The following is a 27460-nucleotide window of genomic DNA, read 5'->3' on the forward strand; positions in this document are numbered from 1 at the left end:
CTACTCCTGGAGTAGCCTGGCTAAGAGGGAGACCACATGCTGAGAGAATGTTAAGGTCACTTCTGAGCTGGGTATGTGGACACCTGTCCTTCCAACATTCGGGAGACTGGTTTGTGAAGTAGGTGTTTGAGGCTGTCCTCAACTATATGAGGCCCTGGCCCCACCAAAAAAAAAATAGATTTTTATAAAGAAGAAACAAAAATCCACCCCACACTGAAGAACATAATCAACTCTGCCTATCACTTCCTGAGGTCAGAGGTCAGTGTCTCCTTGATAGTTCAAGTGGGAGAAACTGGAAAAGCTAATGGCGTTTCAGTTCCCTCTCACCCTCAGGGAGCATCCCGCCACTTGTGGCTGGAGGAGTGTTGTACCTCACTTCTGCGGGTCTGTCTGGGTGCCCAGCAGCCGGCTTGGGTGATGAAGCGTGGCCAGCGAAGCCCCACCACATGAGGATGTGGACTCTTGACTGGGTCCCAGCTCTACACGCAGGCTATTTCAACCCTGCTGGCCTCCGCTGCCTGTGAGGAGTTCAGAACTGGTGCTGGAGACCAGGACCATCGTTTTCATTTTTATAGGGTTCGTTCTGTTGCGATCCTTTGGCCAGATGTTACTTCCTGTTACTTCTTTGTTTCCTATTCTAGACAGCCCCTTAAAACAAGCAAACAAGCAAACAAACAAACAAACAAACAAACAAAACGGAATAATGTATGGGGCTGTGGAGATAGACCCTGAAGCCAGGCCCCTTTCTTCCCTTCAAGTTATCTAGCTTCACTTTGGCAAGGCTGACGGGGAAAGGAGACAAGCCAATGTGTCTTTACCACCCTTGAGGTGCTGGTCTAGCTGACATACCTTACTCCAATTTTGAGTCAAGATGACTGAAGAAAATTGCATCGGAATCAATGCCAGATGTAGAGGGCATTTGTTTGCAAATTGGATAATTAGTTTAAAACTCTGTGATTAATTTTTTAAATGAAATTCCTAATGGAGATGATTCAGATGTATTTGCAAATACATTTTATAATACTGAAAAAGAATAATAAAGAAGTTTGCAGACTCCCTGGAACACCTAGGATTGTCCTTTTTGTTTTCTGGAGAAGGCGCCGCTAGGGATCACTTACTCTTTGTTTCTCTCCATCTTAGGCTCTTTACAGAAAACATGAAGAGATATCCACTTACCTGGGACTTTAAATGTACTATACATTTAGGTCAAGTAGAGCTGCAAGGAGGTTATATTTGTAAGCATGTAGAAAGAAAACGTGGAGACTTGGGATACCCTGTCTCGAAAGTTAGAGAAATACCCTGTTTAAGATTCCTGTAAGACTCTTGTGCAACTGTGCAACTCCTATATGGCTCTGTACCACCCTGAATAAAACTAAGGAGATGGAGGCTGATCCCAGACCCAGGGCTGGACTCTGCCCCCCTTTCTCATTCTGCCCCACAGGTTTCAGAAGAGCCTTCAGCCCTAACTGACTTATTGGCTACCTGTTATAGCATACTAGGACCTTCCGTAGCCCTGGCTAGTGCCTGCATGAACCCCATTTCAGCTGAGTCCTGTGAGGATCCCATGTTGAATCCCAGGTGGCTGACAGAAGATCCAAACATTCTGAACACCTTCCAGTGCTGCGATAGCTTGGTTTGCACGGCCTTCAGTTGCACAAAACACAAAACAGGATGGTTAGGAAGATTTGGAATCTACATTCCTTTGCATGCATTAAATACTGTTCTGCAGTACACCTTCCCCACTCGGTGGTTACATTCCTTGCAAAGGACAGTGTGAGACTTGACTGCAAACTATGGTTGCACAACACACTTGTAAGAACTCTCAGGGATGGGTGGTGGCGGTGGACACCATTCATCCCAGCACTTGGGAGGCAGAGGAAGGTGGATTTCTGTGAGTTTGAGGCCAGTCTGGTCGTCTACAGAGTGAGAAAGGAAATGATCACCTCTGAGCTTGGGTATGTGGACACCCGTCCTGACATTTGGGAAACTGGTTTGTAGCCAAGGCCACACAGAGAAAACCTGTTTTGAAGAAAACAAAACAAAAACCAAACCAAAAGAAATCACACCAGCAACAACAACCCTCTTAGGGGGAGAGATAACTCAGCCAAGTGCTTGCATGAAGACTTGAGTTCAAATCTCATAATTCATATAAGAATGCCAGAAGCAGCAGTGTGCTCTTAGAGTTCCAGTTTTGGGGAGATGATAACAGGCAGATCTCTGGGGCTTGGTGGCCAACAAGTCTAGCTAGTGCGCTCCAGTCTAAAAGACCTTGTTTGAAAGAAGTAGACGCCTGAGGTTGTCCTGTGGGTTTTACATGTATACATACCTGCATAGACACATATTAAGAAAACTGCCAGGAAATCTTTTTTTTTTTTTTCTTTTCTTTTTTTTTTTTTTTTTTTTTTTTTTTTTTTTTTTTTGTACTTTCAGGTAGCCTCTGAAGTAACTTTAACAGAAAAAATAGTCAATCTCTCCAGAGTGTACTATGAAAATCTCACTGCAAAAGAAATAAAAGCAGACAGCAACTGAGAAAAACCATCTGAGGTTGATCTCTGACCTTCACATTGTATGTGTATAAATGTGCACACGCACACAAAAGAATGCATAATTCTGTATGATTTACTCTCCCATCTTTCAGTATCATTTAGTGTTCACAAAGGCCTTAATTTATATTCTTAACTGGTGAGGAAAGGCCAACTTTGAGTCTTTACCAGCAGGCCAGTGCAGTGGCTAATCAACTGGCCCAGTTATATCAGGATGAGCAGCAAGATAAAATATAAGCAGATCATAGTAAAAAAGTAATAGAAGCACAAGATAAAAATTAAAAACCACCTATATAATAATATACAGTGAATATTATATGAGTGAAAATTAAATTAAACAAGAATAATCTGCCAGAAAGAGCTAATATTCTCTTGCAGAGGACCTGAGTTCTGTTCCAAATCCCTGCCTTGGGTGCTATAATCCAGCTCCAGGGGGGAATCTTATACCTCTAGCTTCCTAGAGCATTTGCATGCAACTGCACGTACATGCATACACACAAGCAAAAAAATATATATATTTTTAAAGGTCAAGTTTGTGAGAAAAAAAATTTAGGAAAAAATGGAAAAGGAAAAGAGGAAAAGAGAGAGAGAAAAAGTACACCAAGAGAATATATTCAACAGGTCCAGAAATACAAGTAAAAAGGAAGTAGTGTTTTCATTTATAATAATTGTAAAGAAACTGCAATTTATGTCTATTTGTTTGTGGGTGCCCTATTTATTTATTTATTTATTTATTTATTTATTTATTTATAGGCAGGACCCAAAAATTAATACTTCCCTCCAATTTTAGGATTATCGGTATATGCTACCACATCAGACCTGGATATCTAATTTACATGTATATAAAAGTGTCTAATGTTGACCAGCATGTGTGGAAACATGCTGGTGACAGAAGGTATACTGCTTTAAATCTTCCACAAAGCAATTTGGAAATACGTGCCAAAAATCTTCTTAACGTCCATGAAGTGAACCTTTAATAAGTCTACTTGGTCAACCCAAACAGAACGTCTTAAAGCAGGAATATTTGAGCCAGGTATATGGTGCATGCTGGTAATCTCAACACTTGGGAGTTTGGAGAAACTAGAGTTCCAAGTCCATCTTCCATAGCCAGTAAAGGTCCACTGTCTTATGTAAGACTGCCTCCCTCCCTCCCTCTCTCTCTCTCTTTCTCTCTCTCTCTCTCTCACACACACACACACACTTAAAACATAGTGTCTTTTTCTTTTCCTTCTTTCCTTCCTTTTTTTTGGGGGTGGTGGTGGTGGTGGTGGTGGTGGTGGTCAGGGACGCAGGGTTTCTCTGTGTGTAGCCCTGGCTGTCCTGGAACTCGCTCTGTAGACCAGGGTGGCTTCAAACTCAAGAGCTCCGGACTGCCTCGGTCTACCCAGTGCTAGGATTAAAGACGTGCTACCATTATTTAAGTGTCAAAACCAGCAGCAACTCATATTTCCAAGATAAAAATTATGCTTAAAATACCTAGTGTTCTTATGTAACATCTTCAAGAAATATCTAATAAATCTCAGACCAAAAAATAAATAAATAAAAGACAAACAAAAACCATAAATTCATCAAAAAACAATAAAAAAAAAAACGCCCACAAACGTAGAGAAGCAGGGTATGCTGTCTTGCTCTGGAAGCAGAAGGGGACAGGTCTCTGAGTTCCAGACCAGCCTGGTCTACACCCAGGTCAGTTAAGGCTGCATGAGTGAGTCACAGCCCTTGCCCCCGGCTCTAATTCTGCCCCCCAGCATTTTTCTGTATTTGACACGTTTTCAATAAACTCTTGGGGAATGAGGGATGTTAACAGGACAACTTAATCATCGAGATGACTAGTTAAATGAATAGGCTGAGTCCCCTTTGTGTCACAAATCTCTGGTCTCACGTAAAAAGAGCTGCCATGCGCTCGCTTTTCTGAGCCCCTTACTACTGTTTCCTTGTGGGATGGAGGCCAGGTTGGTTGGCTTTGCAAGCGGACCTAGCCACGGCCGCCTACTAGTAGCATTCCCGGGTCCGAGGCCCGGGCCACGGTGCCGCAGAGCAGAAGCTGCACCCTTCTGGCGTCAGTGCCGCCCGTGTTGCATCCACCTGCAAGGAGTGGAGCCTTCGGTGAACGTTTCGTCATCGGGTGGAAAGACACTGGCCACACACGTCCCCGACTGCGAACATCCATGCTCTCTCGGGAATGGTTTTTTTTTTAATTAAGTGTACTGGCTTGCAGACTCCTGCGAAGCTTTAACAAGAGGGGCGCCGGGAAATCGGCAGAGCCGTTTTAGATGATTCTGGGTGTCAAACGCGGCTCAAAACGCGCACGGCAGCGTTTTGAGACGGCCTTGGAACGTTCGACTCCAATATGTGTCCAGGAGAGAAAAGGAAGAAAAAGTTTGCACGTATCGAGCCAGCCAGGAGTCGAACCTAGAATCTTCTGATCCGTAGTCAGACGCGTTATCCATTGCGCCACTGGCCCAGTGCTGGAAGGGCGTCCTCCGCGATGGCTGATCTCCGATTGCACACTTCCGACAGGCTCCCGTCCCCCAGGCCTCTCTCTACTCTCGTCAGTTGGTTGAGCGCCTGCCTCGGCTCTGAGCGGCGCTGCCCGGACTCCGCCTTTCTCCGCAGCGCGTTACGCCAATCCACGGCGACGACGTCACGCCGTCCTGTGCCCGGCTCCAATCGGCGCGCCGGGGGCGTGTCTCGCAGCGCCTGGCTGGCGTACTGGTTTGTCCGCCGCCGGCTTCCGTGCTCTCCCGACAGGCGGTCCCCGGGACGAGGGGTGGGGACCAGGCCGAGGCTCCTCGGCCAGCGCACCTCGAGAGCGGCGGCCGCGCCGGAGCCGGAACCGGAGCCGGGGTGGCGTCGGGGGATCCGCTGCGGGTGCAGAGCGGGAGGACAGCGGTGTCGGTGCGCCATGGCGGCGGCCTACGAACAGCTGAAACTGTGAGTCCCGTGGGCTGCGGCGCCGAGGGGCGAGCGGGCTCGGCTTTTCCGTGCGGCCTGGGCCGGGTGTCCCGCAGCTTCGCCCGCCGCGGGGCCTAGCGCGGTGAGCCGAGCCGAGGCGAGCCGAGCCGAGCCGAGGCGGAGCCCGCAGCTCTAGCGGAGGATGCTGCGGCCGGCGCCCCGTGGGACTCCTCGGAGACGCCTTGGCGTCCGCAGGCAGAGCGGACCGCACTCTTGGGTTTCTGGCTTTCCGGCTGCAGCAGAAACCCAGGCAGTTAGCTGTCTGAAGGGCCCCGCACGTCTGCTGTGCTTATTTTTTAACAGTGTGCGTTGACAGCTAGAGGCTTGCCTTTAGTTTGGGCACAGTAGAAATTGACTTTTTAGCAAAGCCAGGTGCTTGAGGTTTCCAGACCTGGCCTCTGGTTGTGTAGAGGTGCAAAAATAGTTTTGGCTCGTCCTGTTTTTTTGTTTTTGTTTTTGTTTTGTTTTGTTTTTTTTTAAAGTATTTCTCGTGCCGTTACTCTCCGCGCCTGCGCTCTTTCTTGGGCGAGTAACTTCGCCCCAATCGCTTTAATTATTTACCTCGAGACTGAAAGTCATGGCAGTAGTCTGGAAATGCTTTTAGCTAGTGCTAAAAAGCAAATACGGCTTTGGAAAAAGCTAAGTTGAAAACACCCTGTTACTCAGACATAGGCATTCTAATTCCTTTTTGCAGAGAAGCAAATGCAGTTTGGGTACTCCTCATGAATAGCTGGAAAGTTAAGTGTAAACTTGAGAGCACAGAATTAGGAGTAAAGCCATCTGCTCAACACTTTGTGTTATTTTGAAGAAAAAAAAAAAGGTGGTAATGGGCTTTTCTTCAGTTCATTCTTTTCCACTTGCTCTTTGAAAACCCCAGCTTCACACACACACCTCCATGTTTCGTTTCTTTTCTTCCTTCCTTTTTTTTTTTTTAAACTAATTTTCCTTTGTAAAATGAGCACTCGCTCACTGGTGGCAGTTGAAGTAAAGTGTATTGGTCTATGTTGGGCCAGAGCCACTTGTACGACTGGCAAATTAGGTTATTGTTCACCTGATAGTTGTTGACGGGCCAAATATGATCCTATACTAGATCTCAGGTGTGTTTAAGCTATTTGGAGCCTTGGCTTGAAGTAGCTCGGCTTCAGGTTACAGGATGCCGTTGAGTTTTCCTGCAGCTAAGAATGACTGAAATGGATCACTTGAGAATTGGAATTATTTTTGAGTTGCCCGGGCACTAAGTCTCACCATCTGAGACCTCAATACAGGCAGACATCCTCTGTATACATGAACGAGAAGGGAAATTTATCCTTTAGTGGTGGGAACAATGGTTTTGTACTAAGTAGAAACTGTGAATTTGAGTTATGGATTGTGTTGAAGTGGGAACTGCATCTGGGTTATATGAAGTGTTTCTTGGGCTACAGGTTTGTGAGTTAGAATCTGTTTTGACCCCTTCTTTTCGAACCTATTTAAACTTTGAAATTTGGGGCGGGGGGGGGGGTTGTTAAGAGCACACACTGGCTGCTGTTTCGGAGGTCCTGAGTTCAATTCCCAGCAACCACATTGTGTCTCACAACCATCTATAATGAAATCTGGTGTGCAGACATACATGCAGACAAAATTCTGTATACATAATAAATATTTTTAAAGAAAACTTTTAAATATGGCCCTTGAGCAAAGTCTAGTCTGTTTTAGAGGTATTTATTTGTAGGTTGAATTAGTTGCTGACCTATTTAAGATTTGGTAGGACATAGTAGCCACTTTTTAAAAACACCTAAAGAGAGCCATATGAAAAGTTTCTTTATTATAGATGTACTGGTGTATAACTAACCTAATGTTTAAGTACTTGGATGTTAAATAATAGCCTTTTGTACATTATGTCCTACATTTTCTTCAGAACATCTCTGACTTATTAAACATATCTGCCTTCCTGATATGCTTTGTTCATCCTCTAATTCCCAGCTTACAATTTCCCCTTCATCTTGTTGACCTGATAGATCAAGCCTGCATTTCTTATATTTTTGATTGTGAGCCATCTCTCCAGCCCCAAGCCTACATTTCTTAGCCACCTGAATCCTAATCTCTTTATAATCTTCTAAGTTTATTTCCTGTAAATCATGCTACCCCTCTTCTGGCTTCAGGTTGGGTTTATTTTGATCTTTCTGCCAGAGTCCGTTCTTCATCCTCCTGTCTGCACGCTGGTCAGGCACATTTGTAATGAGGAAGAGAGACCTCCGGTGGTTTAATCAGACAATGGATTAGCTTCTTAAACTTTCTACTGGCTTTGCATCCTGAACGGGTTATTTAGCCTCTGTAAATATTTTTTTTCTGAAAATATGAGTGTTTATATGTCATAATGTTGAGAAGTTTGTAGATAAAGTACTCAAGGTACCTCATAGGAGTCTTCTCTGAGAATCTGGTTTCCTTCATTAAACTTCTATATTATTTTTGAAGTCAAAAGTGAGGATTTATTGTTACAGGGTTTGGGCACCAGATATCCATATAATTTACACATCCTGTTTACTCTCTCATAGACAAGAGGATTGAAAGGTAGAATGACCAATTCAAAGTTCTGTTTGAACCACTTATTTTGCCATGCAAAATATAGTAGTTAATGTGTAGTTCGTTTCCCTGGCAAGGCTGAGTGTATCTAAAATGTGATCAATACCTTAATGTTGGTTTCCTCTGATTTTTTTTTTAATGCCAAGCATTAACCTTGGAAGAACACCTGTTCTTTAAATCTCCATATAGAGTACTTCAAGAAGAACGGAGTCTAGGATGATGTGGCATGCATGTGTTCCTTTGAGCAGCAGAGGCTTAAGTCCTGTGACATACAGTTTGCCCTCATTGAAGAATGTCACGTGGTGTCCTGGTCACATAGGTCACATACTAAGCCATGGCAGAGTCAACCTTGAAACACAGTTGGCCAAGAGTCCAGTGATCTTTCCATTACACTGCATTATTCAAATGATCCTTTCTTATCAGATTGCTCTCTCTCCTTAACCTGTGGACAGCCAGGTATAAAACTGAGTTCTTGTAAGAGAAAATAGTTGGCATGTGCATATAATTTTTCATATAGAAAACAGAATCTACATTTTTTTTAAAAGACAAGAGTCCAACTTTATAGCTTGAATTCCTACTGTATAGCCCAGGCTAGCCTTGAATTCAGGGTTCTTCTGCTTCACCATTCCCAGTGCTAGGATTATAGATATTGGTCAACATGCCCAGCTTTTTAGGCTACTTACATCAGCATGATTAATGTCAGACAGTAACTATGAAATTTCAACAATAGAAAAATGCATTGTTGGACGATATGAGAGCCACCCTGTACCACCTTTTTTTTTCTTTAAATGTCAGTCAAAATAAAATGTAAGGCAAAGAATACTTTTAAGTGTATCTAGCTTTTTGATATTGTAAAATGACTTTATATTCTATAACATACACACTTGAAAATGATGCTGTCATAGTAGAGAGGCTACCTTTATACCCTTCCATGATAATGAGATTGAAGAATACCTTACATGAGTGATGAGCAAAGGGGTCAAGACCAGGCTGGAGAAACCCACATAATCAGCTGACCTGAACAAGAGGGAGCCTCCCAGACCCCCTGAATGTGGGTGTTAGTTAGGAGGACTGGGCAGTCTGTGGGGCCTCTAGTAATGTTTCAGTATTTCTCCCTAGTATACAAATGGACTTTGGAGCCCATCCCACATAGAGGGATAGTCTCTCAGCCTAGACACATGGAGGAGGGCCTAGCCCCTGCCCCAAATGATATGACAGACTTTGAAGATCCCCCATGGAAGGCCCTGGGGAGCAGAAAGGGGGTGGGCTGGGGTTTGGTGGGGGTGATAGGAGAGGATGGGAGGGTGAGGGAACTGGGATTGACATGTAAAACAACCTTGTTTCAAAATTAAATTAAAACCATGCTGTCATGTTGCAGGAAAAAAGCACTAGGTAAGTTTATGATTGTGTATCAGGGTGCACTCATAGCATGTAGACCACATGCTGGACATGTTTGTTAGATACTGAATCAGGGGTAGTTTGCTTCTGAAAAAATACCCATTCCTGAGCTGGAGAGGTAGATGGCTCAGTGGTTAAGAGGTCCTAGTTCATTTCCCATCACCCACATAGGGTGGTTCACAACTGCCTTTATTCCAGTTTATTCCAGTTCCAAGAGGTCCAAAGCTGCCTTCTGAACTCCCACAGGCACCTTCAGCCTCTCGCTGTCTCTCTCTCTCTCTGACACACACACACACACATACACACACACACACACGCACGCACGCACGCACACATGCATGTATACAAAATTAATAATAATAAAGCAAAAATCTCTTTTTTAAAAAAAGTATCCATACCTTTGGGGGAAAAGAAAGAAATACTATTCCCTCAGGAATTTGCCTTTCTTAAATACTTTCATTCTCATTGCTATGCAGTGAGGAGAAATGTTACGGAACCCAAAGAGCAAACCCAACTCACTGCAGTGAACATATGTACAGTGTATCTAGAACACCGAACACTCAGCTTAGTCACACAGCCTTCATGGAGGGGAAGGGTGTGGCTCAGCTGGTTTCCTGCCTGACATTAGGCACAGACTATGAAGATTTGTGTCCATAGAAGGCATTAGTTGGATAGACGTTTGTAATAGTCCTGCTTGAGAAAGGGTCTCGAGCCCAGGTTTGTCTTGAATTCAAGGATGACGTGAACTCCTTCCTCACCTTTCTGCTTCTATCTCAGAGGTGCTAGGATTAATAGTGCACTACTACACTGACTACCACAGTGGGCTTGAGGCATGTAAAGGCATTAAGGTCTTGTTTGGAAGAGTCTGATTGTTAGTGGGTTTTAAGGTATATAGGAATAGACAGAACCAGGGAGTTTGGAAGAAGATGGAATTGAATTAGCTTCCTAGAGACACCAGCTGGCTTGAGAGTTGTACTGGGCCTCTGGTGAACCTGTGCAGTAAGGAGAGACTCCCAAAGAGAGACTGAATTTTGAATTTATCCTGCTGGAACCCAAAGGGCAGTTGAGTAAGCACCTTCAGCATATGGTAAACTGAGCCCAGAGGACCTGTCTTTATATCTTAAGTTATTTTTCCTAATCAAACCTAGTGAAAATATTATGTCTGTTTTTCCAACTAGAGATGTGTTAAACATTTTAAGATCTTTAATTCCATTAAGGTTTCAGAGGAGGTGTGTTGGTATAGTTTTATGACAGCAGTCATGTTTCTATGCACATAATAGTTTTTAATTGTAATATATTTTTAAAATATACCCTCTTAACTATATGTATTCAATTTCATGGCATTAAGTACTTTAACATTGCTCTATGCCATTGCTACAGTTCATGTCAACAATTCTTTATTTTTTTTCCCCAAACAAATTTGTGTAAGTTTTTAATACTAGAATTCTATTTATTTTATTTTATTTTATTTTTGGAGGCAGGATCTCACTATGTAGCCCTGGCTGCTCTGGCACTCACTGTGTAGATCAAACTGGCCTCAGACTCATAGAGATCCTCCTGCCTCTGCTTTCTGAATACTAGATTAAAGGCTTGTGCTAGCACAGAGGGCCCAACCTTACTGGATTTAAACCAGGTAGATTTTGTGTGGAAAACCCTGAAAGTGTATTTTGCTTATAAATATGGAAGAAATAAGAGAGAACAATTTTAATTATGCTATCAGAATAGTGGTAGGGCAGTATCTGCAATTTAGGTTCTAGCAGCGTCCCTCTGAGAGTTAAGAACAAGACAAGGCCCAAGAGCTCTTGGGCTAGAACTCTGCCTTGATCCATCATTTGATCTCTGAGATGATATATTGAATAATCATTGCTATATTGCTAATGACAAGAAAATGCCACTTGGAGACAGTTTGAGGAGTTTAATGTTGGCAACAGTAAGGGGTAGCACAGCAGAGTGGGGTTTTCTTATTCATTTCATCAAGTAGACTCAACTTTTGTAGAGCCAGAGAAGGGACGTTTGCACCAACCACAGACCTTTATATAAATGATCTCTGTTCACATCTGTTCTGCCACTGTCCACTTTGCATGGATTGCAACAGCAGCCCTCTGCTAGTTACTAAAGAAGTGGTACAGGGAAAGTTGCTTGAAACCAACTGGCTGGTGCTTCCTTCACTCTTGGTGAGCAAGCAGGCTTTTCTGTAGCATCCCTAAAATGTCCATGGAGTGTCCAAAGTGGCCATTGTTTCCCTGATGGCTGCTTAACTGGCATAGTAGGTTTCTCTCTTTCTCCTCCCTCCCTTTCTTCCTTTCTCTTCCCCTCTTTTTTTTTGGCCTCAAGACACAGCCAGAGCAGCAAGTGAGAGTTTCCAAGCCAGCTGTTCCCCCCCAATGTATTTGCTTACTTACAGGAAGATGTGCTTAGAATAAGAATTTAAAGAACTTACCATCAGCAATGAGTATAAGAGACCACACTTTAACAATGCTTAGGATATTCGTAGTGTCCCAGAGAGAGGTTGCTTTTGGTCATGTTGTTTTATCGCAGTAGTAGAAGGCAAACATAACATATATTATCGCATAGTTAAGGTATGAACAGAGCTGAGTTCAGGACTGAAGGCTGAAGGAAGGAAGAATTCATCTCCAGGCTCGTTCACATTGTTGGCTGAGTCTCGCTACTGTGGTGAAGGACAGTGTCATCATTTTTTCAAGACTAATTAGCCTGAGATTAGTCTTAGCTTCTAAAGGTCCCTCTCTGGCCTTGCACCCTAGCCCCTCTACTGGAGGAGCAGTGAGTAGCTGGTTAAATCATTCTCAGGACAAAACTCAGCCCTCTGCCACTTTTCTGACTGACTTTTCTTGTCTTTTACTTTTGGGTCTACCCTTGCCATTTGAGACTTACCTCCCTCTTTAATCCCCCACCCCCCAAGACTGGGTTTCTGTGTAAGAAATCCACCTGCCTCTGCCTCCCAAGTGCTGGGAGTAAAGGCTTAGCTCCCTCTTTTAGGAACAGTCAGTAAGTAAACTTAATTCCATCTTTATGATAGTGTCAACATAATTGGGAAATAAGAATGTTGGGGGAACTTTTGAAAATTCCTACCACAGTTAACTTCTATAAATAATTTTCCATAAAACTATTATTTGTTAATCACATTTTGTCTGTGGATTAATTGTTCAAACTATTAGTTTTAAAGATGGCTGCCAAAATAGTAGCAGAGTATTATCCACATCTGCTGTCTTTTTAAAGGTGACTTTATGCTATATTAGAACTTGGAGCCTTTTATTTTTCATATACTCATAACTTTATAAGTAATAAAGACATTTGGATTTTTTTGTTGTTTTTTGTTTTTTTGTTTGTTTGTTTGTTTGTTTGTTTTTGGAGACAGGGTTTCTCTGTATTGCTTTGGAGCCTGTCTCTATAGACCAGGCTGGCCTCGAACTCACAGAGATCCACCTTCTCTGCCTCCCGAGTGCTGGGATTAAAGGCATGTGCCACCAACGCCTGGCTGACATTTGGAATTTTTAAGCAGTCACTTTTTTAAAGCACTATTGATTGATTTAGTGCACATGCATGCCATGGTGAACATATGAAGGTCAGAGTACTACTTGTGAGAGGTGATTCTCTCCTTCTGCTATGCCAATCCCAGAGCGTCTTAGAGTTTCTATTGCTGTGAAGGGACACCATGACCACAGCAACTCTTACAAAGGAAAACATGTAATTGAGGTGGCCATTTATAGTTTCAGAGGTTCAGTCCATTGTCGTGTGGGGAGCATGGCAGCATGCAGGCAGACATGGTACTGGCCACGTCTTGATTAGAAGGCAACAGGAAGATGGCCCGAATGTCACACTGAGTGAAACTTGGGAAAGGAATCCTCACAGCCTGCCCCCACAGTAACATGTCAGGGTTACATTCAGGCTTCCGCACAGCAAACTTGTGTCGGCATGCTTGGTGACAGGCACTTTAATAGCTGAGCCATCTCACTAGCCAAACAAGCTTTCATACTCCAGCAGTTCATAACTTGTGAGTCAAGACCCCTTTGTGGTTGCATATCAGATATCTTGTATGTTGGATATTTACATTGTGATTCATAACAGTAGCAAAATTACTGTTATGAAGTAGCAAAGAAAGAATTTTATGATTGGGGTCATCACAACATGAGGAACTGTATTAAAGGTCTCAGCATTAGGAAGGTTAAGACCCACTGGTCTAGAACATCAGTCATTAATAAATCAGGCATTGTTTAATGTGACCTTGATATTTTAAGTTGGGTTTACTCCAAAGAAATGGCTCTGGTTTCTTACTTTGAAGTGTAGCTTATTTATTTATTATTTATTTATTTTTAAATATTCTTGGGAACATGTAGGATTCTGTTGGTATAAGTTTAATTCAGATAAGTTGGAAGGCAGTATTTGGGGACTTTTAGTATTAAGTTTACTATTAATAAGGATAGGACAGATTGATTTTTTTTCTCTCTAGGGTTAAAATGTAAGGTGGTGTTTTTTTGTTTTTTTCTTTTAGAACTATCATTATTGGAGTAAAATACATATAACAAAATCATTTAATCACAACTGGGGATAGATATAAATTAAAGCTTAGGTATACAGCTAATATGTTACTGTTCTTGTGTCTTAGTTATATGTTCAGATGATATGCTTGAGTTGGATATAACTTGATTCCAGTGTTATTCTTTTGGCAGGGGTGGTTTCCAGACAGGGTTTCTCTGTGTAGCTCTGACTGTTCTGGAACTCGATTTGTAGACCAGGCTGGCCTTGAATTCATAGAGATCCGACTTCCTCTGCCTCCTGAGTGTTGGAATTAAAAGTATGTGCCGCCACCCCCCTTTGTAATTTAAGAAAAATAGCACTCAAGAGAAAGATGTCATGTGACAGGGTTCAAGCAGAGGGGGTTTTATTAGGGAAAGGGGTCATTAAAAAGGGGGGGAAGAGGGGCTTCAGAGACAGGAGCAGCAGGAGAGAGGAGAGAGGGGCAGGAGGAGGGAGGGAGAGGAAGAAAGGGCTGCAGCTGAGGGCGCATCCTGTCAGAACCCCAAGGATAGGCCAGTACAGATACCCAGATACTAACACCTCCCCGCCCCCTTCCAGCCAGGGTTATTCTTTCAAAATTGAATTGTTTAGGTATTTTCTGTGTGGCAAAAATATCAGTATTATCTACTTAGTATTTCTTTAAAGGATTAGCTGAGTAACTCTTTGGTGTTATGTTAGGAGTCCTATTATGAAAGTGCAGGTTTTCTCCTGTGTTAAAGGATGCTACTTTGGGGCTTGAATTGGCTGAGGGGGTAAACTGCTTGCTGTGTGTCTTAGGGTTTCTATCGCCGTGAAGAGTGGCCATGACCATGGCAGCTCTTATACAGGAAAACATTTATTTGGGGTGATTCACTTGCATTTCCAGAGGTTAAGTTCATTATCATGGAGGGCAGCATGTGGTGTCCAGACAGACATGGTGCTGGCTACATGTGATCAGAAGGCCACAGGAAGTGGACTCAGTGCCACACTGTGGGAAGCTTGAGCAAATGACACCTCAAAGCCTGCCCCCCACAGTGATACACTTCCTCCAAGGCCACACCCATTCCAGCAAAGCCACACCTTCTAATAGTGCCACCCCCTTTGGGGGCTATTTTCTTTCAAACCACCACACTGTACAAGAGTGAGCATTTACGTTCAGATCCTCAGAACCCATGGAAAGCCAGGCACAGTAGTGTATGTCTGTAATTCCAATGCTCCTTTAGTGAAATGGGAGGTAGAGGCAAGAAGACATCCAGAAGCTTCCAGACCAGCTAACTGATATGTGGAGTAGTAACAGGAACCCTGTCCTAAACAAGGTGGAAGGTTAGGACTGACATTTGAGATTATCCTCTTACCTACAGATGAATGCTGTGGCACAGGTGTACCCACATACAAGATTTTTAAAAGATGTAGTAATTATAGAAAAGCTACTCTAGGTGCAGGAGGATCACAAATTCAAGGTCAGCGTGGCCTGAACATCATACTGTCTCAAAACGGAAAGTTACCATCTCTGTAGTCAGCCTTTGCCACCCACAAAGGTGTGACTTAGAAAAATGCTGTGTCACCCTTATCTGTTCTGTGAGGTGGATGTGAGCATTGCCATCTCCAGCTTGATAAGGAACACAGATATCTTTTCCTTGTGCCCAAGAGTTTTTACGTGATGTTTCACTTAATCCTTAAACAGGATTTGTACCCTCTATCACTAGTTTCTCCAACCTACCTTTCTTGTCTTCCCAGTGTTTTCCCGGCTAAAATCATTGACTTACTTCCTCTTGTAGTACTTGCCTCCCACTAGAAAGGAAGCTCTGTGAGCTAGGGGCCTGGCACTGAGTCGATTGAGCTAGTAACCAGCATAGTCAAGATAAGAACATCTATTTTCTTCTTTCCTGCTCATCACCAAGCCTTTTTAGGGTGACTACTTCTGAAGTAATGCTCTTGGACTTTGTTGAAGTAGCGTTTTGATTAGATGCTGTCGTAGTTAAGGTTATTGCAATGGTGAAACACCACCAGCAAAGCAACTTGGGGAGGAGAGGGTTTATTTCACTCACAGCTCCATGGAACAGTTATTTCAAAAGCAGTGAGGGCGGAACTCAGAGAACAGGAACCAGAGGCAGGAGCAGGTGCACAGGTGCTGCTCACTGGCTTGCTCAGATTGCTTGCTTTCTTGTAGAACCCAGTGCTGTAGAATAGTCCTTCTGTACACTGGGAAGATGTGTTGCTCTCATTGTTAATAAACAGCAACAATAACTAAACTGATTGGCTGACAGCTAGGCAGGATTTTTGGTCAGAGAGCATGCTGGAGTGAAGAAGGGTGGAGATAGAAGAGGCAACATGAGATGCAAAAGGAGCAGGTGGGAAGGATGTACAGGAGTAAAAGAGCCTCAGGGCACCACATAGCTCAATGGAGATGTGTTAATTTCAGTTATAAGAGCTAGCTAAAAATGAGCCTAAGCTATTAGCTGGACATTTACAATGAATATTAAGCCTCTAGGTGGTTATTTGGGGAGTGGCTGGCAGACAGAAAAGCCTTCCTCCAACCCAGGACCACCAGCTCAGGGTTGTCACCACCCATAACGGCTGGGCCCTCCTCCATCAATCACTAATTAAAATACCTTACAGACAGATCTTGTGGAGGTATTTTCTTAATTAAAGTTCCTTTATTTCAGATAACCTGAAGTTGGCATAAAACTAGCCAGCACAGATACCATTGTTCTGTATTATCTAAATTTTGATTTCCCATGTAAATGGGTCCTACAAGGCTGCTTTGATTGACTGATTCTGGATGTTTGCTTTGCCAGTACTGGGCTGAAATAAATCATTCATAGTTGGTTTTCTTAATATTAAAGCAGCATTGATAATGAGCCATATCTTCTCACTGTTTAAAAGTCAGGTGAGGAGAGCTTCCTTGTTAATTGATGTGAACCTTATTAAAAAATAATTCATGCTGTGTCATAGGACATTCAAAATAGGACAAGATGCTGATTGCTAGCTAGATAGCACTGGCCACACATGAATGCATTTCACATGGATTTTTCAAGTGCTAAATTTGCTTAAGCCTCAGAGAATGCAGTAAGATGTTTGTGCCACAGCATGTATGTATGTTTAAAACCTTGAAAGACATTGTGGCATGGATAGACTCTAAATGATGAGGCTTTTCAAAATGTTATCTTTGTTTATAGACAACTTTTTTTTTCAAAAAGCTTTATAAAGCCTAGTTTTCATGCTTGATTTTTACTTAAAATTTCTTTTTGTGTTATGTATTTTATGACCTGTCTTCTAGTCCCCAGGCTGGTGTAATGCTTAGCACATAATTTTTAAATAGATGTTACTTGGTCAATGTTACACTAGGAATATAACTTATGCATACATAAAATGCCTTCTGTAGATGTTGGCCGGAATTGGAGGAGGTAAGCAGGGTCTTACTGTGTTTCTTATGCTGGATTTGAACATAACAACATTCTTGCCTTAGCCCCCAAGTCTGAGATCGTAGGCATTGGCCACCTTGCCCTGGATCCTGAAAACCAATGTTTGAGATGACTTAGAACTAATTAGAGGTAACTCTCTGTGCTGGCTAGTACTATGTCAGTGTGACACAAGCTAGAGTCATTTAGGAAGAGGGGTTTTCAGTTAGAAATACGGCCTGTAGTCAAGTCAGTAGTTCATTTTCTTAATTAGTGATTGATGTGGGAGGCCCCCAGCCCATTGTATGTGGTGCCACCTCTGGATAGGTGGTCCTGGGCAAACTAGTAAGGAACACCGCATGTTCTCTGTGTCAGCTTCTACTTCCAGGTTTCTGCCCTTTTTGAGTTCCTGCCCTGACTTCCCTAGGTAATGGACTACAAGCTGTAAGATGAAGTCAACCCTTTCTTCCTCAGGTTGTCTTTGGTTATGGTATTTTATCATAGCAATAGAAACCATAACCAAGATACTTTCTTATTATAAACTTATTATAAACTAGAGGTCTTCCTTAAGGTTTCTGTTGCTGTGAAGAGAAACCATAACTATGGCCACTCTTTCCCCCCAAGACAGGGCTTCTCTGTGTATCAGCCTTGGCTGTCCTGGAGCTCTGTAGACCAGACTGGCCTAGAGTTCACGGAGATCCACCACCACCTGGTTGACTATGACAACTCTTGTAAGGAAAACATTTAATTGGGGTGACTTGCTTGAAAGTCATAGATTCAGTCCATTGTCGTCATGATAGGATATCACAGTGGACAGGCAGACACGGTGCTAGAAAAGGAGCTGAGATTCCTGAATCTTGCAGGCAATGGGAAGAGGTCTGTCTGTCACCCTGAGCTTGAATAAAAGAGCCTACCCCCGGTGACACACGTCCTCCAAGAAGGCCACACCCCCTCATAGTGCCACTCTCTATGAACTTATGGGGCCAGTTACACGCAAACTACTACCACAGAGTCCTTGTTTTTGCTTTAGGACTTCTTATTACAAATACTCATTAAATATTGACATTTAGTTCGTGTAGCCAGCAGTACATATTTAAAGTATACAGTTTAGGGTTGAGGTTTTTATACTGTTATTGCTGGGGTTAAGATACAGAATACATCCACCACCCCAGAAAGCTCTCTTGTGCACACAGCCTTCCATTTTTCTCCTTCTCAGTACAAACTGAGCATACATGTACTTTCCTGGTTGGGCCTGAGCATGGCACTCTGGGCAGTTACTCAGTAGATAGAAGCACATTAGCTGGAAGTTTGTTCAAGAGAGATACTAATAACCCTAAAGCCCAAATACCTGTCAAAGGAATGAAGAAATGGCAGTGTGTCCATTCAGTAAAATAGATCTGATGATAGAGGGGACAAATTACTAAATATTGACACTTGAAAGAGATTTGCTTTCTTTGTTGTATAGTATTTTGCTTGGTATTCATTCTCTTAAAATGAAGGAACCTAGTCTAATATTCACAATTTAGTTATTACTAACCTATAAATGGATGTTAGTTATATTTGAATAATCAAGGATTGGCTATTTCTCAAGAAACTCAGAAACAGTAAGTATACAGTATATTCTGCTACAAGACACATCTCTGTAACACTAGATAACTTACTACATGAATAGGTTGATGTTGTGATGGCTATGTGGATTTGTGTAAGATCTTTCATGGGCAGAGTGAGGCAGAGTCAACTGGGAAGAGAAGGAGAGGCCCAAGACTACTATCACACACACAACTTTGAAGTCTGAATCAACAGCAAGGATTGGGTGGGGGCGAGGGTCTCTGCCTATAGGGGCAACAGCCACATTCTGTGAGTAAGGCCTGCCTTACTCACCTTTTGTTTGTCAGTTCTTGGCATTTCTGAGTTAGTCCTTAACCTCACTGATCGTTTGGCAGGTCTATCTAGTTGACCTCCTGAGGAACCAGGAGGGTTTGTGTTGTTAGACTTTGGGTACAAAGTGTGTAACAAGTGGGTTTCCAGTTTTTATCCCTTTTATTTAATTTTATTGTTGTCTTTTCTTTGAAATGAAAGTTTTTTTCAGGAAGATTTACATAAAGTAAATATGTAAGGAATTTATTTTAAACAACTTAATATTTTTAGCTAATGCTAATCTGTTTTAATTGTGTATTTAAAAAACAATTAATCCTGGGGATCAAACTTGGGTCCTTGTACAAGCCAAGTACTCTCCCACTGAACTGTATCCCTAGCCCTTAATGCAACATCTTATTTACTGTGTATGTAATAAGCACCATGTACCAAAAACTGGCTTATTTAAATTCATGCTATACATGTGGTGATTCATTTATTATAAGGGAATTATGAAGAACAGAAAAAAATGAGTTATTTGCCTGTGGTCCACAGCACATAGTCTGCCTCTGTACATTCTGCCATGCTATATTGCCTTTTCCATGAAACTGAATGTAATACATTAGAGAAGATTATTATTTTCTTAAGTGATTTGAATTGATGACTTTATAGCAAATTAAAATCTCAGCAGCATTAAATACACAAGTGGAAAGCATTGCAGTAAATTCATAAGGATAGTGAACTTGGCCTTGCCATCCATTTAGAAGTGGGGACTTATGCTGCATTAAAACCCTGTTGTGATAAATTAAGTCCTGGTTTTACTTGACTTACTTATGCCTGTTAATTTCTTCTTAGGCATATTACACCTGAAAAGTTTTATGTGGAAGCTTGTGATGATGGAGCAGATGATGTTCTCACCATTGACCGAGTTTCTACAGAGGTCACCCTTGCAGGTCTGTATAGCTAGTTTGAGATATTCCCAGAAAGATTCAGGACGGGGATTGTAGTGATTTAAGACAGTCAGTGGTACGTCATTATGAGGCTCTTTGAGTGCCTTCTTATTAGAAAACCTAATTCTCGCTACCTGAGTTAATTTGGGGGTAGGTGTTTTTTGAGAAAGGGTTTTGCTGTATAGTTCAGGCTGTCTTAGAACTCATTATGTAGCCCTAGGGGGACCCAGAACTCTGAATCCTCCTGCCTTTGTCGAGAGTACATGTGTGTGTTACCAGGTCAAGGCCAGAATAATTTCTGTGTGTCCTTATCCGTATTCTGTAGGTTTGATTTCGATGTCTAAACTCATTTCTAGAGCTGACAGGCGAATGTGAAGAGATGTTTCTGCTTTAAGTGTAAGGAGCTTTCATGGGCGCTTTGTTTTGAAAAGTGTCATAAGTATGAAAGTACTTAGCATAAAAATAAAATGTACTTCACTGACTAAAACTTGTAAGCATTTGTAGCAATGCTTTTTCTTTAAATCCAGTTTTATTTTTTGCTTTCCTTGGGTGTGAAAAAAAAATATTCTTTCTGCATGTGTGTGTATGGAACTATCTGAGTTCTGAAGAAATTATTAAATAATTTGATGACAAAGTAACATGCCAGATAATAGCACATTAGAACCTCTGATTTCATTGGTTAAACACCAAGTAATAGCACATTAGGATTTCATATTTTATTAGTTCAGTACCAGGATACACATTAGAATGTTATATTTGATTGATTTAAAATTTTTGGTTCACTTCCAGGTAGTTGTATGTTTCTTATTTTTAAGAAAATCTTTGAAGGTTCACTCTTTCAATCCTACCACTTGGGAGGCAATGCAGGCAGATCTCTGTGAGTTCAAGGTCAGCCTGAATTGACCTGAATGAATACATAACAAGGTCCAGGCCAGTCAGGGTTACATACTGAGACCCTATCTTAAAGAAAAGATTTGAATTACCAGAGTAGGTATTTAGTAAATATTGCTTGAGTAGGTGTTACAAGCAGTTTTCCCCCAGCCTGGTCCCACAGCCACACCAGCCCCAAATAACACAAAGATGTTGTATTAGATATAAAGCTGTTGGCCTATTACTAGCGTTACTTATTGGCTAGCTGTGTCTTAAATATTAACCCATTTCTATTAATCTAAGTGCTTCCACGTGGTCTTGTCTTACTGGAGAGAGGGCTCTCTTGGTCTTACATGTTGACTCTCCTCCTGCCTCTCCCCAAAACCTCCCTGCTGTCTCCTAGTCCCACCTATCTTGCTCTCCTATTGGCCAGTAAGGGCTTTATTCATTAACCAATAAGAGAAACATATTTACAGAACGACATCTCCCATCAAGTAGGTAAAGTAAAATGTAAAAACATTTCCAGTGGATTCATAAAGTATAAAAAAAAAAGATGACTAAACTTTCCATTTGTGTGGGTAACTGGTTATTTCTAAAGACACCATAAACAGTTTTTCTTTGACAGATGTCATTAGAGTTCTGCTTTAGATTGATAATTAACATGTTCTCTTGCTTGATGGTTTCTCTTCAAGGTAACTGATTGGTTTTAACTACTATTAATATACTTTCAGAGATACATTATACCACTCAACATTATTATTTCTTTATTCATTAGTGGTATGAGCTAGTGCTTTTGTGTTTTAGTAAAGTGTATTCTCATATGTTTTTGGACTAGCAAGGACTTTACATGTAGGTAGAAATTGTAGCTCTATTTTACTAGACAGAAATGTTAACTGTCAAGACAGGGTTGTTGTAGGGCACCAACATCATGTGAAACACTTTAATACAAAGTCGGTGCCAGGGAGAGGCTAACTTACCAGCTGTTTCTCAGCCAGCTTCTCCTTACCATTATGAATGCAAACTGTGGCCATAGAAAATACATTGTTTTGCTTCCATGGAAAAACTAACATATATTTTGAGGATTATTACAGTTTTATTGCTACTGTGCTCTGGTCCATTAATCTTACTGTTCTACCAGTAGTACATTTGAATTTTTCAAATAATCTCAGTGCATTCAGAATAAACATTTTCTTGACATGACTTTTGCTCAGGTACACTCCTTTTTCCTCTTTATTTGTGGCTACCCTTGAACTTGCTGTTTAACTCATAATTTTCATACTAGGTAATTACAGAATATTGTTACTAAATTAGTTGACTTATTAAGGACCTACATAAGTGGATTTTGACCTTTTTTTAGCATTTTATTTAGAATTAGTTATTAGAATAATAGAATTACTGCTATGACTGATTTTAAGGATCAGGACTTGAGTTTACAACAGTGAGGTTCAGGTTGATAATAAGTAGAAAGAAAGCTGAAAGAAAAAAAAAACCCTTAGTAAAATAAAGTTTTCTAACCATGTAACCCCACAGAGGTCTGTTCACATGTGACTGTGTGGGGAGGAAATGGTGCTATTCGAATTTGAACCAAGCAACGTTGTAGTTAACTTTTTTTCCTGTCTCAACTGGCTCAGTCTCTCTCCCACCCTCTGCGTCCCCACAGCTGCTTATGAAATAATCACCCAGAGGCTAATATTAAATTATAATTGTTTGACCAATGGCTCCCACATATTACTGGCTAGCTCTCTCTTATAAATTAACCTGTTTCTATTAATCTGTGTATTGCCATGAGGCTGTGGCTTACCAGTAATGCTCAGCATTTACCCCTTCAGTGGCTACATGGCGTCTCCCTGACTCCACCTTCTTTTTCTCCGTAACTTTGTTTGGATGTCCTGTGTAGCTCTATTCTGCCTGACCATTGGTCAAATCAGCTTTATTTATCAGCCAATAAAAGCAACAAATATTTCCGCATACAGAAGGACATCCCATATTATCTCCCTTTTTCTAATTAAAAAGGAAGGTTTTAATCCATAGTAAAATCATATGTAACAAGAATTATAGTTACAATATTTACACTATTTCTATTTGGCATAGTTAAAGAAAATACCTTATTTATCCTATCGTGAGTCTAAAGTTTTATATCTAATTTATCTTTTATCATAGCTAAGGATATAATATTATTACCTAAGTAAACAGGAAGTGCATTATAGTGAGACATTCACCAGCTGCAGTGACCACACCCATTGGGGGTGGGGACAGGTGCAGATGTGACCTGGGAGAACTAGGTCTGGGGTAGGGGACCCCGGAGCGCTCTCTTGCTTTCTGGATGGAGATAGAGAGCATCCGGAAGTATCCTTGGGACAGGAACCTGATGGCGTTCATCTGTCTCTGTTGTAAGTTATTTCTCTATGAATAAACATCTGTTCAGCCTGTCTGTTTTCCTTGATTCTTATTTTTCCACCATGGTGTATTGCAAGTAACTTGCAAAGTTTTAGAAGTCTCAGAGACATCTGGCTGCCTGGATAGTCACCCAAAGTTTCTCTGCAATGTTGGGGCATCCATCTTCAGCCTATAGGCCTAGAGTGCCTGGCAGACTTCTCAGTGAAGCAGGAAATTTGAAGATTTGTTCTACCTTGCACTGGCAGAGTTTGTCAGTTGCTTTCCTCTGTGTCCTGTAGAATGTCTGGCAGTTTCTTCTGTCCATCAGGAACTCTGAAGTACCATCCCGTTTTATCTGGGCAAGTTTAGCAGTCACTCTCCTGTGGGTCTTACATGTCCAGTTCATACAGCGCACCATCAAACAGTCCAGGCAAGAGCAGTTTCTTGCCCTGCCTCATTGAAGGAAAACTCCGTAATGAGTTTCTTCAATGTCCATCATCCTCTCTGAAATAATTGGTGCTGCCAGGAGCAAACGTGTCACATTGTCAAGAAAAGTCTTAAGTTCTTAAGACATTTTAAATGCCTTATTCTGTAGGTCTTTGAAGTATTTGAAGATTACCTATCCATCTGAAGTATATCTCTGTGTATCTAGGAAACCTAACTAACATGACTATAAGTTTGACTACTATAGATGACTATTAATCTGTGTTTTTAATTATACATTACATTTTTAAATACCTTAAACAAGAGTAGAAATATATACAGTATAGGAAAGTTGACTTTAAACCTGTGTCAATAAACCAAAATCCATACCAGTGTATTTATTTCTGGAATTCTCCCACCTGCTTTTGGGGCATTATTTTCTAAACAAGGGTACTAGGAAATGTGTTCTGGGAAACATATTGGTTGAAATTGTAACAGTTGTGAAATGCATTCTCTAAGATACAGTTTTATTGATAATGCACATCATTAATACAAACTGGGTTCTTACCCACCTATGTACATTGTTACTTGACACAGGAGAACAATGCTTTTTTCCCTTTTCTTGAATTTCAGACATGGATGGGCAGTTCTAGTTTCATATTCCGTTAATAGTATGTGAGTGAAACTCTTATCTCAAAACCTTACTTCTACTTACTCTTAAAGAAAGGGATAGTTTAGTCTTCTGACAATGTTAGAAATTACCCACGATTTGAAAAGCTGAGGGATGTTGTTTTTGAAACCATCTTTTAATATCACACACCTATATTTTATGCTCTATAGGATTGGAAGTCTGATGTTAATGAAAAATGCTAGTTTTTTATAGAACAAGTTGTGCAGATTGATTTAGTTGAAGTTATTTAAACTAAATTTTTATTTTGTTGATGAGCTTTTCTGTATTTTTTTTTTTTTTCTTTTTTAAGTCAAAAAAGATGTCCCTCCTTCAGCTGTTACAAGACCAATATTTGGGATACTGGGCACAATCCATCTGGTGGCAGGTAAGAAGGCCAAGAAGGTAATTAAATTGATAACATTAGATAATGAGCGAAAGTATTCTTTCTGTGATTCTTTAGGTAAATCTCCAGGTTAGGTATTTGTCCTTAGTTCATAAAAATAATGTTCACTAAACAGTTAAATTTATCACCATAAAATATTATTATTATTATTATTATTATTTTTAAATGGTTTGGTTTTTAGGGACAGGGTTTCTCTTGTAGCCCTGGGCATCCTAGAACTACCTCTGTAGACCAGGCTGGCCTCAAACTCACAGAGATCCACCTGCCTCTGCCCTCCAAGTGCTGGGATTAAAGGCGTGCACCACGACTACCCAGCCTGAAGTATTCTTTTTAAAAGAAAATTTTCATGTTTGATTTTATTCTAACTAGATTTGAAATCTCCTAAATTTTTATAAATTCTAAGAACATTTAATTTTTATTTGAGACTGGGTTTTTATGTATAGTACTGACTGTCCTGGAAGTTGTTATATAGATCAGTCCTGGAACTCACAAGAGATTCTCTTGGCTCTGCCTTCCATGTGCTGGGATTAAAAACAGGAACCACCATGCCCAGCCTATTTAAAAAATTTTAATGCATTGATTTATCAGCATATTCTATACCTTCAACCTCATGCTGATGTGACAGCGTATGTAACATTGTGGTACTTGGTTTGAGTTATTTGTTTATTTACCACATGGTTTAATCTATATCTATAGCCGTCCTTGAGCTCATTCTGTGTTTAAGGCTGGTCTCCACCTCTCTATTCTGCCTCTACCTCCTGTGTACTGGGATTGTAGGCATGTGCAAAGAAGGTGGATTTTCTTTTGGGCTCCATTTTATTGAACTTTTTAAAAGTTCTTGTTTTGATTTTACTTGTCACTATGCTAGGTGCAAGTTATAGAAGATTTCAAATGTTACATTTTCTTACAGTTCACAGTCTAGTGATAGAGGTATACAAGTAATAAGATATTGTAACAGTATTACAGCTTCTAAGAAAGGTTTATATACAGGAAAACATAGGCAGGGCAGTTGGAAGTATAACATCGAGTAGATCTTAAGAATTAATGTAAGGAGAGCTGGGAATATAGGTTGGTGGTAGTGTGTCCTATCATGTGTAAGATCCCAGCTTCTGCCTCCGTTTCACAAAAGAAAGAGTTGGGGAGGGAACTGTGTTTAATGGCCAGGAAGGGGGTTGGGGCTTGGCCAGGGTAAAGATTGGTGTATTGTGCATAGGCTGTCATGGTGTTGATTTCTAACTACTAGTCATTTGTAGTTTCATAGTATCTAGTTAGGTATACTGCTCCAGCACCTTTGTCCACCATTTAGAGTATGAGAAGGATACTGTATCAGAGGGAGAGGTATAGAGAAGACTGTCCTGCCCTGGTTAGAGCTTGTGACTTCTGGAATTTCAAGGCAAAAAAAAAAAATATTTTCTGTCTCAACTCTCTACCACCTAAAGCTCAATTCTCAATTCTTTGGTTATCAAAAGGTTTGCTTTTATCTTCTCGAGGAAAAAAAAAAAATTGGCCTTTTAATAGGAATTTTCTAAATACTATATTATTCCTAATATTCATAAATTTTAAGAATGCTTTAAATATGTCAGCCTTTCATCTGAGTAGCTCACTGCAGTCTCATTTTTCCAGGCTTTAAAGTTCACAGATAAGGGCTGTTACTTTGTGTTTTCTGTTTTTGGTTTTTGTGATACGCTAAGACTCCAACCCAGGGCCACCTCATACGTGCTGAGCATAGGCTCCACCCCGGATTTTAATCCTGGCCCCACTTTGTTGTTGTTGTTTTTTTCATATTTACATTTTACTTATTATTATTATTATTATTATTATTATTTTGCAGGTAATTATCTTGTTGTCATTACCAAAAAGATGAAAGTAGGTGAATTTTTTAATCATGTAATCTGGAAAGCCACAGATTTCGATGTTCTTTCTTATAAGAAGACAATGTTGCACTTGACTGATATTCAGGTAAGAATTCAGAAGCAATTATTGCAAAACTCAAAAGTTCCATGGACTAGGGGTTGTAAATGTAGATGGATTTCTTATAACTTTTAATTTAAGTAACTTGTAAATTAAATTATTCTACTAGCTTTCTACCTATCCATAAAAAAATATTTTTTAAGTGGTTGGAGAGGTTTCTCAGTGGTTAAGAGCATTGGCTGGTTTTCCAGAAGGCCCAAGTTCAATTTTCAGCACCCACATGGCAGCTCACAACTGTTTGTAACGCCAGGTCCAGGGGATCTGACACTTTCACATAGGCACACACACATTCAAAACACCAATGCACATTTTGAAAAATCAGTTAAAAATATCTTTTAAAGTTCATATTTTGTTGGTTTTATTTTTAAATAATGAAAAATTTAAATTGTGAAGTTCTTAAGGAGAAAAAAGAACAAATAAAATGACTAAGAACTCAATTCTCTATGGAAGAATAAAATATTAGATACTTTTGAAATTGTTTTTCATTCCTTTTTTAATTCTAGAAGAAAGTTTTCTTCACTGTTAGCCACATGGGGTGGGGAGAGACAGAGAAAGAGAGAGAGAGAGAGAGA

The 27460-nt window shown here is 40.8% G+C and overlaps 1 protein-coding gene and 1 non-coding gene across 2 annotated transcripts in view; one reads left to right on the plus strand and one right to left on the minus strand.

Annotated features, from left to right (window-relative positions):
* Nucleotides 1-4934: 4934 nt before the first annotated feature.
* Nucleotides 4935-5007, minus strand: Trnar-acg (transfer RNA arginine (anticodon ACG)). Its single transcript has one exon. It is a non-coding gene; the product is annotated as a tRNA-Arg (tRNA).
* Nucleotides 5008-5380: 373 nt separating this feature from the next.
* Sacm1l (SAC1 like phosphatidylinositide phosphatase) overlaps nt 5381-27460 on the plus strand; it is a 55501-nt gene continuing 33421 nt past the window's right edge. The window contains 4 exon segments of the mRNA XM_051203044.1: nt 5381-5477; nt 20081-20178; nt 24825-24899; nt 26749-26876. Coding sequence (XP_051059001.1) covers nt 5449-5477; nt 20081-20178; nt 24825-24899; nt 26749-26876 — 330 coding nt within the window. The 5' untranslated portion in view covers nt 5381-5448.

The sequence above is a fragment of the Phodopus roborovskii genome, unplaced genomic scaffold (genome assembly GCF_943737965.1).
Source record: "Phodopus roborovskii unplaced genomic scaffold, PHOROB, whole genome shotgun sequence".
NCBI classification, from domain to species: Eukaryota; Metazoa; Chordata; class Mammalia; order Rodentia; family Cricetidae; genus Phodopus; species Phodopus roborovskii.